The following is a 17,812-nucleotide window of genomic DNA, read 5'->3' on the forward strand; positions in this document are numbered from 1 at the left end:
ATTAGCGTTAATAGATTTACCTGGGTAGCCGTCATTAGCAAGTTTCTGGAGACTAGAACTGGAAAGAGTCAAGTTTGGGAGAATTGATATCTGACTTAAATTGTGTGCGGGCGGGTAATCTCTGCCAGACACGTACAGGTTGGGGTGGAAAGTAGTTAGAATGCGAGGAAAGATGGTGCAGGTACTCTAGCTTGGATCTACAATTTAAATTGGGACTAATCTCGCCTCATTCTGAGTTTTAGGTCGTTTGAATTACGTTTTTTTAAAATTTACATCTTATTTCTATAAAGCATTTATACTTTTCACTTTGAGGAAGGATCGTGATTACCTCTATCCTCAAGTGAGCCATGCACAGTTGAAAGCGGGAATAGAGTCTCATACTTCCGATAATGCTGGTTTTTCACTTGGTGCGTTACATGATGGTTTAAAATAATTTTTTGAAAAAGCAGAAGGGTATGTTTTAAAGCACTCTGGTTTTTTTGGAGTAGGAATGATGAGCAGAGGAGCATAAGAAAGATTTCCTTGTTCACAGGCATTGCTTTTACACTTTCTACCAATGGGAGATTTGTTTGTTTTAACCTGTACCTGTTTGAAAATGTAAATACTACTGGGAGGTATGCTTTCTCCATCAATTACAAATTTGTTGGGTTCCCACTGAGGAGCCTTTTAAGGGAGAAGGTTTGGGGGACCGTCGGTGGGAGAACTATAAACAGCCTGTGGGCAGCAGAAAGGGAAGGATGAAGAATACCAAAGTCTAATCTTCTGTTTGGCCATTTTGCCTAAAATTTTGGTGATCAGTGCTGCCTGTCCTCAGCTAATTTGGATTGTCCTGCTTGTCCGTGTAGTAAGCATTTAAATAACTGATTTGGCAAACCGTCATAACCAACGATATGTAATCCAAGGGGTAGTGTTACTTATATTCTGTTCACTTGATCTGTGGGATAAAAATAACCAAAGAAGATCTTAGTTGCTACCTTTCAAGAGTTTGTTGTATTAATGAGTTCATATCTGAAAATAGTAATATTTAGAGGCTTAAGATTATGGATTAGCTTCTTATTGACCTTATTCCTCCCAACCATCCCACCCTGAGTTCTGTCCCAACATTGCAAAGTACTTTTTACATAGATTTCATGTGGTTTGTTTAGACTGAAATGGAAAACTTATTTTAGGAACCAACTTACCTCTCACAGTTTATCCAGATTCTCAGGTACAGGTTATAAGCTTAAGAAGTCAAGGTATAAAAGAAACTAATAAAATAAAAATTACTAATAGTCTACATTAAATCAGAACTTTAAAGCCCTGCATTTAAACTCAGGTGTATTAGAAACTTTTTTTAATTAGCTCGGTAAATTCAATCTAAATTATTATTAGATTAATGAGAGAGAACCTGTTTTCTTAATTTTTAAATAAGTGCATCCAGCTGCATTTTTCTTAATATGTGGAGAATATATTTTATAAACTCTTCGTAGGTGGTGAGTTATTCGTTATGTTAATATGCATGTAAGCAGGTTATTGGAAGCTCAGTGTAGGTGGGACTATGTAACTGCCTGACCAAGCAGTTTCTTGTGTTTGTACATTATAGGGTAAGCTATGGGAGGGAAAATTTTTTTTTAAGCCGATCAAAGCTTGAAGGTTTTATTGGGGGGTAGGGTAGACATGATTTTGTCTTTTGTTTGGAGTTCCAAGGCACAGGAACGAAAAATAAAGTGAATCGCGATAGAACAGATTAGAAAAAATTTGGTCTGTCTTTTCATCTAAAATATTTAGTTCGATTAAAGGAATAATCAATTGCCAGTCCTAAAGGAGTTAAGTTCTTCTATCAAATGAAAAGAGTAATCAACGTAAATAGGAACTTTTCTCCTATTATTGGTCTAGATTACATTTCTTAGATAAGCATGCTTTAAGAAGTCACTTCTTAACGAGAAAAATTGTTCCCTCTTCAATCGCTCTGCCACCAGCCCCCTACCTACACCCCCCCACACACACACACACAGGATATGAATGAAACTTGTAGAGGCAGGTTGGTGGTAGGAAGGCTACAGCTCTAATTTTGCTAAAAGCAATCGCATCTGAAATTCTTGACAGTATAATCCCCTAGAAAACAGCAGATCTCAGTAAAGGAGATTGCTTCTCTGAGCTCATTTCTGAAAAATGAAGAGGGACAGAATCTTTGGGAGAAAGTCATCCTGTTGTCCATCATAGCCAAAGAAAGAAATACACAGTATTCTCAAGAATCTTAGAACTCGGGGGACTGGGCTGTGAGGAATAGAATTCCCTGGCTTGAGAATCTTAAACATTCTTTGGAGTGTGCAGAGAGGTATCATTCAGTAGGAAAATATGTAAAATAATTTATTAGGTTCAAGGAATTCAGGTACAGAGATGGTGGAAAGGAGGTGACACATATGTATGTAGCTAGAGAATGACAGGTTTAAAAAGAACTTGCATTGTTAGAGTTCTAGTTAAACAAGGTAACATTTGTATTTGTAGCGTGTTGTTACTGTTCTGTATTTGTACTATGCTACTCAGCCATATACATTGAACTAGTCAGACTTAACTTCATTATATTCAATTAAGTGAATTGCATATAAGAGGGGTTTTTTGTTTGTTTGTTTTTTTCCCCTGGAAGAGGGAAATGGAACTAGGGCATCTGGAACTTATTATACAAGCAACTGATATGAAAACTAGAGTTACTTATTCTAGAGATGAAAGAAGGCTAAGGTTAAACAATGTTTCTGTCTACACATATGTGTAAGATAGTCAAGTAGAAAAGTGAGAGGATATGACTCCTCTGGCCTTGGCAGTCAAAACTAGGGGCTAGTAGGTGAAAGATTACAAGGAGTCAGACTGCCTCTAACAGTCTGTTCAACTGTGGGATTGGCTGGAAGTCTCCAAACAGTGGTTGGATTGGCATCTTTCAGAGATGCTGTAGAAAGGATTTCTGTATAGGGTAGGCAATTGGACCAGTAAGTCAGATTCTGACTGGTATGAGAAAGTGGAATGATTCCTCCAATTGAAGATTTTAACAGCTCAGCTACCAAAGATATAATAGCTCTTGTGATTGCCACTGATATCCTTTACCAAAATGGTGCTATTGAAGACCTCCAGTAATGTTTCAAAAGCATTTCCTTCTTTTGGCTGTAGGTCACTGTCATAATTATGGGAGATGCACAAAATGTGCCCACATTTCTTACCTAGGGCTAGAATTATAGACTTTTGTTTCCAGGATTGGTTTTTGCTGTGGGGAATAATTAAGTTCTGCATCAGTAGAAAACCCCAGTATCAAATAAAAACCAGTCTATTTAATAATTCAGAATTTTTTTTGACTTATCAGATCTCCCAGTATATTATCAAGACTTGAGTTATACCTTTTTCCTCAGCTCTTGATGTATTTAGAGGCAGGCAGTTGACTTCAGTAACAACCAGTCTGGAGTACTTGTTACAGTATTTCCGCATTCAGGTTGTCAGAATTTCATCACCCCAGAGGCCATGGCATCCTTTTCCAAGTTTCTTCCACTCTGACCAGATTATTTGTCCCAAGTTGAGCTAGGCAAAACCTTGTCCCTTGTGTTCCTCATTCTCAAGAAATATACGTGGGAAGTACTTTTTCTAGATCTTAGTAAACTAAAGTTAATAGTAAATGAGAAGTATAAAATGATATCCCTTAAAAAAAATCTGACGAGTCCTGGCTGTGTAAGTCAAGCTGAAGGCTGCTTGATTATACATTCCCATCTCCTAGGCCACAGGAGCCTTCTCTGTTTCATGGCATTGGTTGACATTTTCTGTTTCTGAATGTTTCCTTCTGACAAAGCCCTACATGACACCAGCCTACCTTTAGGTTGGCAAGACATCACTGTCATTTCATATTGGACCAGCTGCATCATCAATGGCCCATTCCACCTTTGGACTGTAAAAAGGGGGAGGTGGTGGCTCTCAATGAAACTTCTTAAGAGTCTAAGTTGGTTTCTCTATAGTGACTTCCAGTGCTTCACAGCTTTCTGGAAGCCATGCAGATGAAAGCATGTTTCCAGTAGAGCAGCAAAATATGATACTGTTAACAGTAGTCATGGTTGGCAAGACAGTTCCTGGGACTGCTGAAACTGATGGCATCTAGATTGTAACGAAACTTGACAAAAGAGAAATTGAATAGACTACTTTTCTTAGTCATCACAAATCATTAACTTCATATTTTCTGTGGAGGTCGTTTGCTTACTGTTCCAACAGAGTATTAGCTATGCACCAAACAAATGTTTGTTAAGTCCTCCTATATACCAGATACTAGCCTTGTCCAGTAAACAGAAATGAACAGGGGACAATGCCTGCCATTAAGTAACACAGTTTATTGATCAGCAGATTTACTTTCCAAATAAGCCTGTTTTGTTTCATTGTCAGTGCTTTATAGTGGATTCAAACTCAGTGTATGATTTCATGAGGATTTTCATGTTTGAAGATGAGTGCTATTCCATAGTTATAAAATAAACCACAGTGTATCCTGAGCAGCCATGACTGCTAACTGTAGGCTTCTGATTCCTTTATAAAGAGATCCTTAGGATATGAAGATTGGCATTGACTCTGAGGATATGCCTATTCATGTTTTACCTGGCCAGTGAGAGCATGAACAGAATATACCTTGCAAAACTATTTTTTCTTCAAGAAATGAGTACTTAACAGAAGTGCTTTGAACTATTCTTGACACTGTAAGAATGGGGATTTTATCAGGAATTAACCCTCAGAGTTTGGGAAGCCATTTAAAGCTAAGGTTTCACCAAACTTCCAAAAGTAGAAGATTTTAAAATTTGAACTAGCTACCTGCTGACCCCCTCTAAATAATTCCTTTCATGTCAAGAAGTGGCTTCAAACATCGAAAATCTCAGACTCTTATCTACTGTCTCAGGATAGCAGCATGACCTCTGCACACATATATAGTCCTTACACTGTGACTTGGAAAACATGCTGGTCTGTCAGTCAGTCTCCAGATGGGTGTCAGACCTCTTAATGGCTAGGAAATCACGTTGATACAGTTATTGAAGTAGAAGTCATCTGTGTCTTGGACTGTTGGTAACTATGTAGATAAAGTCACCGTAACCCTTTCTCCCCGTCTCCTCCCTAGCTAAAACTTCAATTTCAGTGTTTAGTCAGACACATCAGTATCGATTCTCTCTCTTCGGCTCTGGTTTGAGGCAGCCATCTTCTCTTCTCAATGGTATTTTAACAAAAGGCTACACTTGACCTTTCTTCAGCTTGATTGCTGATCCTTTGGAACAGATATCTTCCTAATTGACACTATCTGTTGTAACAACTAGATGCTCTACTACACCTATTTCTATGCCCACCTCACACTCCTTTTTTGGGAAGTTACTCTGTGAGTCACCATTTTGACTACTCCACATGTGTCGATCACCACCGAAGAAATAGTGATCCTTCTCAAAGTGCTTGGGCACATCAAGTAACTTTCCAAAGAAAGAGGTACCTTTACTAATTTTTCTTTATTTTGATTCCTTTTCTCTTACTCTCCAACCTAATTCTTTTTTAAAAGCTTTTCTTCCAGGTGGGTGCTACGTGGCTGGGATAGCAGAGCCATTGACTGGGGCAGCTGTGGGTGGCTCACTTGGGAGGACAGTGTGATCAACAGTACCCAGGCTGTGGTAAGGAAGATTCAGGTCAGAGCATAGTGGCAGCAGATTTGGCCTTTCCCTCCTTGAAATTTTCCCTCGTGGCTTCTGCTTTGCCATTCTTTCTTTTTTTTTTTTTTTAAAGAAACTGCTTTTTTATTTATTTATTTTTGGCTGTGTTGGGTCTTCATTTCTGTGCGAGGGCTTTCTCTAGTTGCGGCAAGTGGGGACCACTCTTCATCGCGATGCGCGGGCCTTTCACTGTCGCGGCCTCTCATTGTGGGGCACAGGCTCCAGACGCGCAGGCTCAGTAGTTGTGGCTCATGGACCTAGTTGCTCTGCGGCATGTGGGATCTTCCCGCACCAGGGCTCGAACCCATGTCCCCTGCATTGGCAGGCAGATTCTCAACCACTGCGCCACCAGGGAAGCCCGCCATTCTTTCGTAGTTTTATTTCTCAGTCTCCTTTTCTCATACTGTGATATATTAATTCAGCAAATATCAACAAATTGTTATGTGCCATGCAGTGTGAAGGACACTGGGGAAGTAATGATGAACTAAGATAGACATTGATCCCCTTTTATGGAACTTGAGAGTCCAGGAGATAAGTACTAAACAGTAATTACAAGTTTTAATAAGTGCCAGAAGATACTGCTGTGAACAACAAAGACAAAAACTCCTGTGTTTTTTTTCTGAAGTTTGCATTCTAGTGAAGGAGAGGGGAAAACCAACTGAATTGAATGTGTGGGTGTGCCGAATGGTCTGCTGTAAATAGAATGCTCAGGAATGGCCTTCTTAAGGTGGAGACATTTAAACAGGTTAGGCAGTGAGTAGAAATGAGGGATGCAAAGAGCAAGGGAGGAGTCCAAGCAGACAGGCAGCATGTACCACTGAAGTAAGGTTGGCATATTGATGAACTGAAAGAAAGCTGGATCACAGCTCAGAAAGGGAAGAGTGGTATGAAATGAAGTTTGAGAAGGCGGTAATGGCCAGTTCATGCAGCAGACCTTGTAGGCCATGGGAGCGTGATTGAATTTTATTCTAAGCAGCAGTGGGAAGCCAGTGAATTATTTTAAACAGGGGTATGGTATGATGATTGTCTTTAAAAGATCTCTGGGGACAGAGTAGAAATGAGAGGCCCAATTAAGGAGACTTTTGCAGTAGTTCAGGCTGGAGACAGTGGGTTGGGGCAGTGTCGGTGGAATGAAGAGAAGTTAGGGAACATGTTGAGTCTGAGATGCCTTTGAAATACCCAGGTGGAGATATGTCCAGTAAACAGCCTGGAATTCAGGTGAAAAGTCTAGACTGGAGATTTAAATTTGCAGGTTGTGTATCTATGTGGTGCTTAAAGCCATAGGAGAAGATGAGATCATCTAAGAGGGGAAAAGAGGGTAGAGAACTGAGTCTTGAGGAATCCTGGCATTAAAAATGGGGTGGAATAAGCAAGAAGCCCCCAGGGAAGTAGGACATGTCCAAAACCTGAATTCCTCATCTTTTGCCATGAACCTGTTTTGGCTGTAGCCTTCCCCATCTGAGTTGATGCCAACTCCACCACTCCATTTCTTAGTCCAAAAACCTTGGAGTCATCCATGACTCCTCTCTCGGCCCCAACCTCTCTTAACCTCCTCACTCTTACCCTCACCCCACGTCCAATATGTGAGCAAACTGTGCAGGCTCTACCTTCAGAGTACCCAGAATCTGTTACTTAATATTCTGACAAGTTCCACCACATTATGGTCCAAACCACCATAATCTCTCATCTACTTCTATCCTAAACCCCCTTAAATCTAGTCTCAACACAACAGCCAGAGGGTGCTTTTCAAATATAAGTCATATCATGTAATTTACCAGCTCAAAACCCTGCAGTGACACTCCCTTTTTCCTCAGAGTAAAAAAGCCAAAGTTCTTACAGTGGTCCTCAAGCCTCTCTAGCTGGTCCTCGTTACTTCTAACCTCATCTCCTGCTATGCTACCCCTTTCTCACTTGGCTCCATTTACTCTGACCTTCTAACAGTTGGTCAGTAGGGCTAACACTCTCTCTTTCAGGTCTTTCATCACATATCACCATCTCAGTAAGGCCTATGATGACCTCCCTGTTCCATTTTATGACCCACTCCATACACACACCCTGATTACTTCTTATTCTACTCTTTCTCTAATTACCTTTTTAAAAAAATATTTATTTATTTATGTATTTGGCTACGCCAGATCTTCATTGCAGCACACGGTATCTTTGGTTGCAGCATGCAGGCTCTTAGTTGCAGCATGCATGTGGGATCTAGTTCCCTGACCAGGGGTCGAACCTGGGCCCCCTGCATTGAGAGCGTAACGTCTTAACCACTGGACCACCAGGGAAGTCTCCCTCTAATTACCTTCTAACGTACTCATTTTGTGCATTTGTTGTTCATCTGCCCCACCTCCGTAGAAGTTCCTCAAAGGCAGAGATTTGGGCTGTTTTGTACACTAGTATGTCCCAGGCACCCAGAAAAGTGTCCATTACATGGTTGATATTGCCTGATCATTTGTTAAATTAACAGATGAAACAAGGAAAACCCAGGAGTGTGTGATGTCATGGAAACTCGGAGAGATGTTTCACAAGGGAGGAAGTAGTCAGTTGTCGAATGTTGCTGAGAGGTCTAGTCAGATGAGGACAGACATGTGTCTTTTGGGTTTGACAACATGGAGATTGTAAGTGGCCTTGATGAAAGCAGTTGTAAGGAAGAAGCCAGACTGGATTTGGGAGAAGAGTAAATGAGAGAACTGGTGACAATCCTTAGAGGTTTGAATATGCAGGGGAGCAGAGAAATGGAAAAGTAAATTCAGGGAGAATGTTTTTAATAAGATGGAAGATATAGAACATGTTTACATACTTCCGGGAATGATCTGGTGGAGAGGGAGAGACTGATGTGAGTGGGAAGACCTTGAGAAGGTGAGCAAGGGCTACAGTGTAGAAGGGATTGATCCTTGATAGAAAATACACTTCTTTCAGCAAAACAGAAAACTAGTAGTGCTCTCTAGTCAACTTCATTCATTTTCTTGCATGGCTTCAAACACCATCTTTATGGTCAGGACTTCAAAATGTCAGTTGCTAGCTCATACTAATTTCCTTAGATCAAAATCCACAGAACCTTCTACTTACTGGGCATTTGTTCCTCAAGCTAAGCATTTCCAAAAACAAATAATCTTATCTCACAAAATATCCTGTTTTACTTTGTGTCTCAGATATCTGATAGTCATCTCTTTTCCCCAAATTAAAGAAGTTGCCAGATACTGTCAGTTTTCTCTTCTGTCTTTAGTTACTCCTGGCAACATTGTGTGCAGTAGCAAAAGATTAGACACAACCTAACTATTCATGAGAAAGGAACTTGTTAAATTTTGGTACTTGCAGTCAATAAAATGTGTGCTGATAGGAGTTGATTTCTAGCATGTTATTAGTTTTTTGTTTTTTTTTTAAGGAAGATGCAAAACAGGGGTTTAAAATATACAATATATTAGTAAGTATTTGCTTGTCCTTCAGTGACCATTGATGTGTTATGTAGCAGTATTTTTCATACTGTTTCTACAAGATGCCTCTGGAATAGGGGGGTAATTTCCTTTGGGTCTTTGTGAAGGAGAAGGCAGCAGATTCAACCTGAATAGTATTGTTTTAAATTGAATTCAGTTAATTTGCAACTTATGAGTGCCAGCTATGTACCAGGCATTGGGTATTTTTGCAGTGAACGAGACACATATTGGAATTTTATATAGGATTTCATTAGAAAATGCTAACTCAAAAAAGCTTGTGCGCCCCCATGTTCACTGCAGCATTATTTTTCTTCCTTTTTTTTAAATTGAAGTATAGTTAATTTATAATGTGTTAGTTTCTGGTTACTGCAAAGTGATTCAGTTTTATATATGTGTGTGTGTATATATGTATATATATTCTCTTTCATATTCTTTTCCATTATAGTTTATTACAACATATTGAATAAAGTTCTCTGTGCTATACAGTAGGACCTTGTTATTTAAGTTTTATATGTAGTAGTTTGTATCTGCTAATCACAAACTCCTAATTTGTCACACACACACACACACACACACACACACACACACACACACACACACACACACACACACACACACACACACACACCGTTTCCCCTTTGGTAACCATAAGCTTGTTTTCTATGTCTGTGAGTTTATTTCTGTTTTATAAATAAGTTCATTTGTATCATATTTTAGATTCCACCTATAAGCGATATCATATGATATCTGTCTTATCCATTCATCTGTCCGTGGACATTTAGGTTGCTTCCATGTCTTGGCTATTGTAAATAGAGCCACTGCAGCATTATTTACAATAGCCAAGACATGGGAAAAAACTTAAGTGTCTATCAAGGATGAATGGATAAAGAAACTGAGGTGTAGATACACAATGGAATATAATTCAGCTGTAAAAAAAAAAAAAAAGAATGAAATCTTCCATTTGCAACAACATGAATGGACTTTGAGGGCATTATGTTATGTGAAATTAAGTCCTGGGGATGAAATGTACAGCATAATGACTATAGTTAATAATACTGTATTATGTATTTGAAAGTTGCTAAGAGAGTAGATCTTAAAAGTTCTCATCACAAGAAAAAATTTTTAACTATGCATAGTGATAAATGTTAACTAGACTATTGTGGTGTCCATTTTGCACTATATACAAGTATCAAATCATTATGTTGTGCACCTGAAACTAATATAACCTTATATGTCAATTATATCTCAATTTTTTTAAGGCAAAAAAAATTGCATTAAATCTATTGCCTGAAAGCAGCTTGAAAAACACTAGTCTATAGGACAAAATCCATGCACCACCTTAGTGTGGCTTGTAAGGTTCTTCCTCATCTGGCTTCTGCCTACTTGGGCATTCTATGTCCTGGCTACTATGAATGATTAGCTCTTTCACACTTCAATGCCTGTGTACATTTTATTTCTTCTGCTTCAACTGCAGTGCTCTTTCCTTGCTTAGCTTTTTCCCACTCCCTGTCTCTTTTCTCCTCACCTCACTTCTCTCCTCTCGTTTTCCTAATGATCCCTTCATTTTTCTGTAAGCCTTCAGCTCACATGTCATCACTGGACTCTCCTTTGGGATAGTCCTTCCTGTTCTCTGCTTTCCCCCAATTAGGTATTCTCTTCTTTGAGTTCTAGTAGCATTTTCTATATACCTCTTTTATGACAGTTATAGTATATTGAGATTACTGTTTCTCCACATCCTAAATTGTAAACTCTTTGAGAGTAGGGAGAATCAAAGATCGAGAATAGGGAGTATCAAAGACACCCACCTCTGTGACATAGAGCTTAGAATGTTTAGACGAAACAAAACAAAACAAGACAGTTAATCTCTTCAGTCATGTAACTCTTCCCTCAGTTGCAGCCAGGCCAGCCTCAGACATACACCTTGGAAACATTGTATGTTGTTGCTTTCTCATTCAACTCCACTCTGGTCTTCTTAGAAGGACTATATTCAGGCTTGGTGGTATTAAGAATATTCTGATAAATTTCAGATGAATGTAAAGGTCTTTTGTCTCTCTCCCAATACACAGGTGTGTCTCCCCAACTGCTTTATATATGCCTGAAATCCTTTTCTTTTTACTATTAAGTGTAAAAAGATTTCAGGTGCTGTTACGTGGGAATAGTAAAAGATTGAAACTCATTGGTACTAAATCTATTAACCAGTATAAATGAGTTGTCTTTTTTGGTTTTTTTCCTTACGGGGGCAATTGCAGCAGAACTGTGGGACATGGGTTTCTAAAGAAGGCCTCCTGCCTAGGCAGAAGTTGCTTGTGTTGTGCAGGTGGCAAAGTAAGGGCTCCTTTGAAGACACCTCATATCACACTTCTGCCTAGTATCACCTCTCTCTATCTTCACTACATAGACAAATACAAACATTTTTGTTGCTGTCTCATAGTCCCCCAGTTCAATAGAAACATTTCATGAGATACATGTGGGAAAGGGATTCTAGCAAGAGTTGGTTAGTATATACTTTGAATACCTGAAAATGTCTGCACACAAAATATGCAGAACTCATCATTTGCAATTACGAATGCTATTGTAGAGTGGGAAATGTTTGAACTTTGGGCTTTCAGTCACTAATTTCATAACCTTCCTCTGAAGTTAGTAGTAGTACTACCTAATGTATTGGAGATACCCTTTGACTTTCTAATTAAGATTAGTTAATGATATATTTCATCAATGAATTCTTGAAACTGTTACTGTTTTGCATCCAAAAACATTTTAGCATGGCTTGTACTTATTGATTCTAATTTGATATATTTTCTTTGGAGAACTTAAATGTGGATCATTTGTTTTCTTCTAGGTTTTGGACGGAAAGATGTAGTTGAATATTTGCTTCAGAATGGTGCAAATGTCCAAGCACGTGATGATGGGGGGCTTATTCCTCTTCATAACGCATGCTCTTTTGGTCATGCTGAAGTAGTCAATCTCCTATTGCGACATGGTGCAGACCCAAATGCTCGTGATAATTGGAATTATACTCCTCTCCATGAAGCTGCAATTAAAGGAAAGATTGATGTTTGCATTGGTAAGACTGTTTACATTCCAGAATTTTTCTGAAATAGTTTGTAACTATTCTCGATCTTAATTGAATTCATTTGTTAATGTGATCATATTCTGCCAGGCTGAATTTAAGTATTTAAGAACATTTCGTGATTAATCCAACCACTGTTTACTGAGTGTCTTTTTGTATGTGGTACTGAGCTTAAGTATTATAGAGAATAGAGTAGTACAGAATTTCTCTTCTCTAGAAATATGGATTCTCTTGGGAATAACACACAAAGAACCAGATGAAGGCGTGGTGGAAGTGAACAGAGTGTTAGAGGATAATGAGTGCAGTGACTGGGCTGGAGTTGAGTCACTCCTTCCTGAGTCTTCCCAGGAAGTACTGGGGAGAAAGGTCAAAAAGGTAGGTAGTGACTTCTTTATAAGGAGCTTCGGATTCCAGGGTAAGGAGCTTGATATTGTTACGTAGATAGTTTGGAATCGTTGATAACTTTTAAGGAGGGGACAGTGTGGTGAGAGCAGTGTATTTTAGAAAGAGTGATGTGGTAGAGGGCTGAGTAGAAAGGATGGCATTAGGGAGACTAGCTAGGAAGCTATAGAATAATGCAGATGAGAAATGATGAAGGCATGAACTAGGGTGGTTGTAGGAGAGTAGAAATGGCAGGATAAGTCAAGAAGCATTTGAAGGAAAAACTGTCAGTCATTTAGGATACTTTAATGAATGAAATAGGATTTGCTTAACAGTTTGGTCACTGACAGAAAATTATACGTGAGAAGGCTGCTTATTTGAGAATTGTCATTAACCCGGTATTGACTTTTCTGAGCTTAACAGAGTCAGAGATTTTGGACTGCTACCTTACCTCTATTTCCTGATGCAAAACAGGGACACTTGAAATCCTTGAGACAGATAGAAAACCAGTTCTGTGCACTAGGAAAAGTCTAGGGGCTCTATGCTAGACTTAAATTGTTCTTTCTCTCTCTCCCAGCCCCCCACCAACCCAAATCACCTTATACTGAAGTCATGAGCTTAGTTTAAATTAGGTTAGGTAATTTATAAAGATAAGAAAAGGATTACCTAGTAACCTCTGTCCAGTTCTCCTTTCCTGTGTGTTATCTTTTTTTGGTTGTTTTTGTCCTTTGTGTTATCTGCCCTCTGCTCAGAATCCTTTTCTGGTACCTGAGTTTCAGGCATATAAATAATTAGCTTTAATAATGTAGGGTTTTCCAAATATAGTTATAGATCTGCACTGTCCAGTATGGTAGTTGAAGACTTGTAATGTGGCTAGTTCAAATTGAGATGTACTGTAAGGGGAAAATACATACCAGATTTCAAAGATTAGTACGAAGAAAAGGAATGCAAAATATCTCAATTTTATATTGCTTACAATATAAATGTAAATATTGAAATGACAATATTTGGGGTATATTGGATTAAATAAAATATGTTAAAATTAACCTGTTTCTTTTTATTTTTATAATCTGGCTGCTAGAAAATTTTAAATTACATATGTGGCTCACATTTTATTTCTATTGGACATCCCTGTTAGAGATAGGAGTACAGTGGAATGAACATTAACCCTATAAAGGAACAGGAGCTGAGCTTCCCTTTTTGCATGTATTTGCCTGTCTTTCCCCAGCTCCTTATTTATACAGTGTGATGGAATATCTTTATATAACCAAATAGCAATATGTACAGAGTATAGCACAAGTCTTTTTATGCTTTTTGGGTTGTAATGTAGCAGTTTTGATTGGGGGTTTGTTAACTCTACAGAGTGCTTTTTTCTTTTTCTTTCTTTTTTTTTTTTTAATCCTGCAGATCCCTATTCCTGGGCTATTCACAGCTTTAGAAATTTCATTTTTGCTATTATAGAGTAATCTTTCTAGACAGTGTTCATTTGGTGTGAGAAAACAAACTTTCAAGTAAACTTGCCTTTTAGTTCTTTATCTGTCCTTAGTCACTTGTTTAGCAAAGGAAAATCTGGCATTGAGCTTAGGGGAGATAAATTAAATGTGTCTAATACATTAAATAATGGAATATTTTATATATTCTTATCTTTAAAATATAACATTTACCATACTATCAGGATATAAAAAGTCTTTAAATTACTTTGAGACTTCTCACTGTTGTGGCCTCTCCCGTTGCGGAGCACAGGCTCGGGATGAGCAGGCTCAGCAGCCGTGACTCATGGGCCCAGCCGCTGTGACTCATGGGCCCAGCCGCTCTGCGGCATGTGGGATCTTCCCAGACCGGAGCATGAACCCATGTCCCCTGCATCGGCAGGCGGACTCTCAACCACTGCGCCACCAGGGAAGCCCCTGGACCAGAATTTTTGAGAAAATGATTTATTGAAATCAAATTGTCACAATTACCATTTTGAAAGGTAGTGTTGCTGTTTTGCAGTGCTCTTACAGCATGGAGCTGAGCCAACCATTCGAAATACAGATGGAAGGACAGCATTGGATTTAGCAGACCCGTCTGCCAAAGCAGTGCTGACTGGTAAGTCTACATACTCTCTTTGGGTATTCTGGGAAGAATATGAAGAATGAACTTGCTAGGTAGACAGTCAGTTAATGACCTCAATGAGATTTTTTTAATAGTATCAGTTCAGTTGCTATTCTTTTTTTTTTTTTTTTTTGCGGTACGCGGGCCTCTCACTGTTGTGGCCTCTCCCGTTGTGGAGCACAGGCTCCAGACGCGCAGGCCCAGCGGCCATGGCTCACGGGCCTAGCCGCTCTGCGGCATGTGGGATCTTCCCGGACCGGGGCACGAACCCGTGTCCCCTGCATCGGCAGGCAGACTCTTAACCACTGCACCACCAGGGAAGCCCTCAGTTGCAATTCTTTTTTGCATCTGAACAGTTGACATTTGATTCTTGTCCAAGGAAGGTAAAGTTTTCTGTGTTTTTTTTTTGTTTAATTAGCTTTCAAATTTGTGATTCCTGCCTTATTGGGGGCAGGGGTGGTAGATAATTGTGTGTTAGTAATCATTCTCTTGCTTTTCTAAACAGGATTCTGGGCACATCAATTTCAGTACCATGAAGAGTGAGAATTATTGTGTTCTACTAGAACATATTCATGTGCTTGGAACATATTAAGATATATAAGGCTGTGGTCCCTAGGTTTAGGTTTATTTTAGACTGTCAGGCTTTTTTGAGTAGTAGTATCTACTTCACATATTTTCTCCCTTACCAGAGTATTTCCTCTGAAGCAACTCTCTGCCATATTATTTTTTGTATTCTTTTTTTATTTTTTGTATTCTTATCTACTGTGTGATCACCATTAGAATTATGTCTAATAGTCAAGAGCTTGAGGGGCTCTGCTGTGAGCTTTTGTGCTTGGGCTTTATGATATTTCTTCTGGTATTACTGAGCAAATTTAGACTAGTCCCCTAAAAGAGTTCTAGAAAAGTGAGCTATTGTAACCAACAATTCAGTGTTCATTTCCTCCTTTCCTATTCCATGCTATTCCCTACTTTTACCTTTGTTAAAAATCTTGGGGCTCAAAAGAAGCCTTGCACAGCAATCAATATACAGTTCATATTGTGGACACCAGTTAGGATTTCGTTTAAGCAAATAAATAAACACTTTATTATGTTAATTTAAATTGTATCGATTTTAAAGTTTTTGCTTGTATTCATTTGTAAATATAAAGGCTATAGGCATAAGAAGTTTATTTAGTCCTGTTTTTGTGTGTATATATATATATTTTTAAATTTATTTTTTCATTTTTGGCCGTGTTGGGTCTTCATTGCTGCGCGTGGGCTTTTCTTTGGTTATAGCTAGCAGTGGCTACTCTTCGTTGCTGTACGTGGGCTTCTCATTGCGGTGGCTTCTCTTGTAGCGGAGCATGGGCTCTAGGCGTGCGGGCTTCAGTAGTTGTGGCTCGCAGGCTCTAGAGAGCAAGCTCAGTAGTTGTGACGCACAGGCTCAGTTGCTCCGCGGCATGTGGGATCTTCCCGGACCAGGGCTCGAACCCGTGTGCCCTGCGTTGGCAGGCAGATTCTTAAGCACTGCGCTACCAGGGAAGCCCTATTTGTATATATTTAAAGCAGCATTGTAATAAAACAATTTTAGTGTAGAAAAATCTTCTGGATTCATAAAAATGTTAATGATTATGTTCCATTGGTGATGCTATAGAGTATCTTTTGTAATTTCTGTGATATTGTTATATTTTTATATTGGATTTTGTTTTGTTCTGATTTTGAATGAAGTCGTGAATGCATTTTGTATGTTAAACAAATAACATTGGTTTTATGAAATTTGAGGAGTAAAAAAGAAATGGAAAAGGTTACCCATAACCTACCCGCTAAGACAAACTTTGTTAAAATTTTGATTTATTTCCTTCTCGGCTTTCCTCTTTCTGTGCATATTGTTTTCATATAGTTGCGGTAATGTTTCATTATATAACATTGAATCTTTTTTTCACTTTCATAACAGAGGTATTCTGTCTGTCTTCATATATATATTTTTAAACTGCACAGTATTCTGTTGATTAACTATTTTCCATTTATTGGACATTTATTTCCAATTTTTTCTACTTTAAATATAGTTCACTGAGCATCTTTATGCATAAAACTGACATTACTTCTGTAATTAATTTTGTTTTAATTTCTGCTTTTTTTTTTTTCCCTAATTCACAGGTGAATATAAGAAAGATGAACTCTTGGAGAGTGCCAGGTGTGTACTAGTGTTATAAATATGTATCATAAATATTTCACCATTTAATTTTTAATTTTATTTTTTTTACAATAAACAAACTCTCTAAAAGAGAATGCATTTTTTTTTAATGGTCACATACATGTCTCCAGATAGGATCTGATAAAGAATAAAAATTGCTAATACATTTTTTTGTATGCTAGGAGTGGCAATGAGGAAAAAATGATGGCTCTGCTTACACCATTAAATGTCAACTGCCATGCAAGTGATGGCAGAAAGGTACTTCCTTTTGCAACTAAGTTTGTGTGCATCTCCTGGTAACATGAAATTGTGTTTATCTCTTAACTTAAAACATTTGACAAAAATGCTGATATTTTCTTTTAAGCAATAATTTGGATTAATTCTTAACCTTAGTAAAACTTTTTTAATAATGAACATTTAGGTAGCTTCCTGTTCGCAATAGTGAACTTATAAACTATTATACTATGCCTTCAGTATATATGTTGGATTTTGTAAAACCAGATTATTACTATTATTTAGACAATGAAGTTATAAAGGTTTTTATGGATTTCTGGTTTTATATTTGGATTTTTACCTTTTCATGCATATTTCTTAGCTATTGAATTTTATTAATTTGTTTAACATTTCAGTCAACTCCATTGCATTTGGCAGCGGGTTACAACAGAGTAAAGATTGTACAGCTGTTGTTGCAACATGGAGCTGATGTTCATGCTAAAGATAAAGGGTAAATAAGCATTTAAACAAAAATGAGGATTTCTTAAATGTTACTGTACTTGTGATAATCTCTGTAATCTTGTAAAAATCATATTTTTTACTAAACAGCGTAAAACATTTATTGAGCTTTTATAATATGCAGATTGCTCTGAGAGCACAGGGAATTATAAAACCTTAAGGCCACCCCATAGGTCTTACACTGCACTCTAGGAGGCATGAAAAGATACCTAACAGTATAAGTTCTCTACTAAGTGTGAGGTGATAAATA

The 17,812-nt window shown here is 38.2% G+C and overlaps 1 protein-coding gene across 3 annotated transcripts in view; it reads left to right on the top strand.

Annotated features, from left to right (window-relative positions):
• TNKS2 (tankyrase 2) overlaps positions 1-17,812 on the top strand; it is a 68,129-nt gene that overhangs the window by 1,041 nt on the left and 49,276 nt on the right. For all 3 annotated transcript variants that reach the window (XM_004279392.2, XM_049696508.1, XM_049696507.1), the window contains exons 2-6: positions 11,952-12,176; positions 14,556-14,651; positions 16,794-16,830; positions 17,013-17,088; positions 17,460-17,554. In XM_004279392.2, the coding sequence (XP_004279440.1) occupies positions 11,952-12,176; positions 14,556-14,651; positions 16,794-16,830; positions 17,013-17,088; positions 17,460-17,554 (529 nt within the window). The remainder of the gene's footprint in view (positions 1-11,951; positions 12,177-14,555; positions 14,652-16,793; positions 16,831-17,012; positions 17,089-17,459; positions 17,555-17,812) is intronic.

Source organism: Orcinus orca, chromosome 14 (assembly GCF_937001465.1).
Source record: "Orcinus orca chromosome 14, mOrcOrc1.1, whole genome shotgun sequence".
Classification (NCBI taxonomy): Eukaryota; Metazoa; Chordata; class Mammalia; order Artiodactyla; family Delphinidae; genus Orcinus; species Orcinus orca.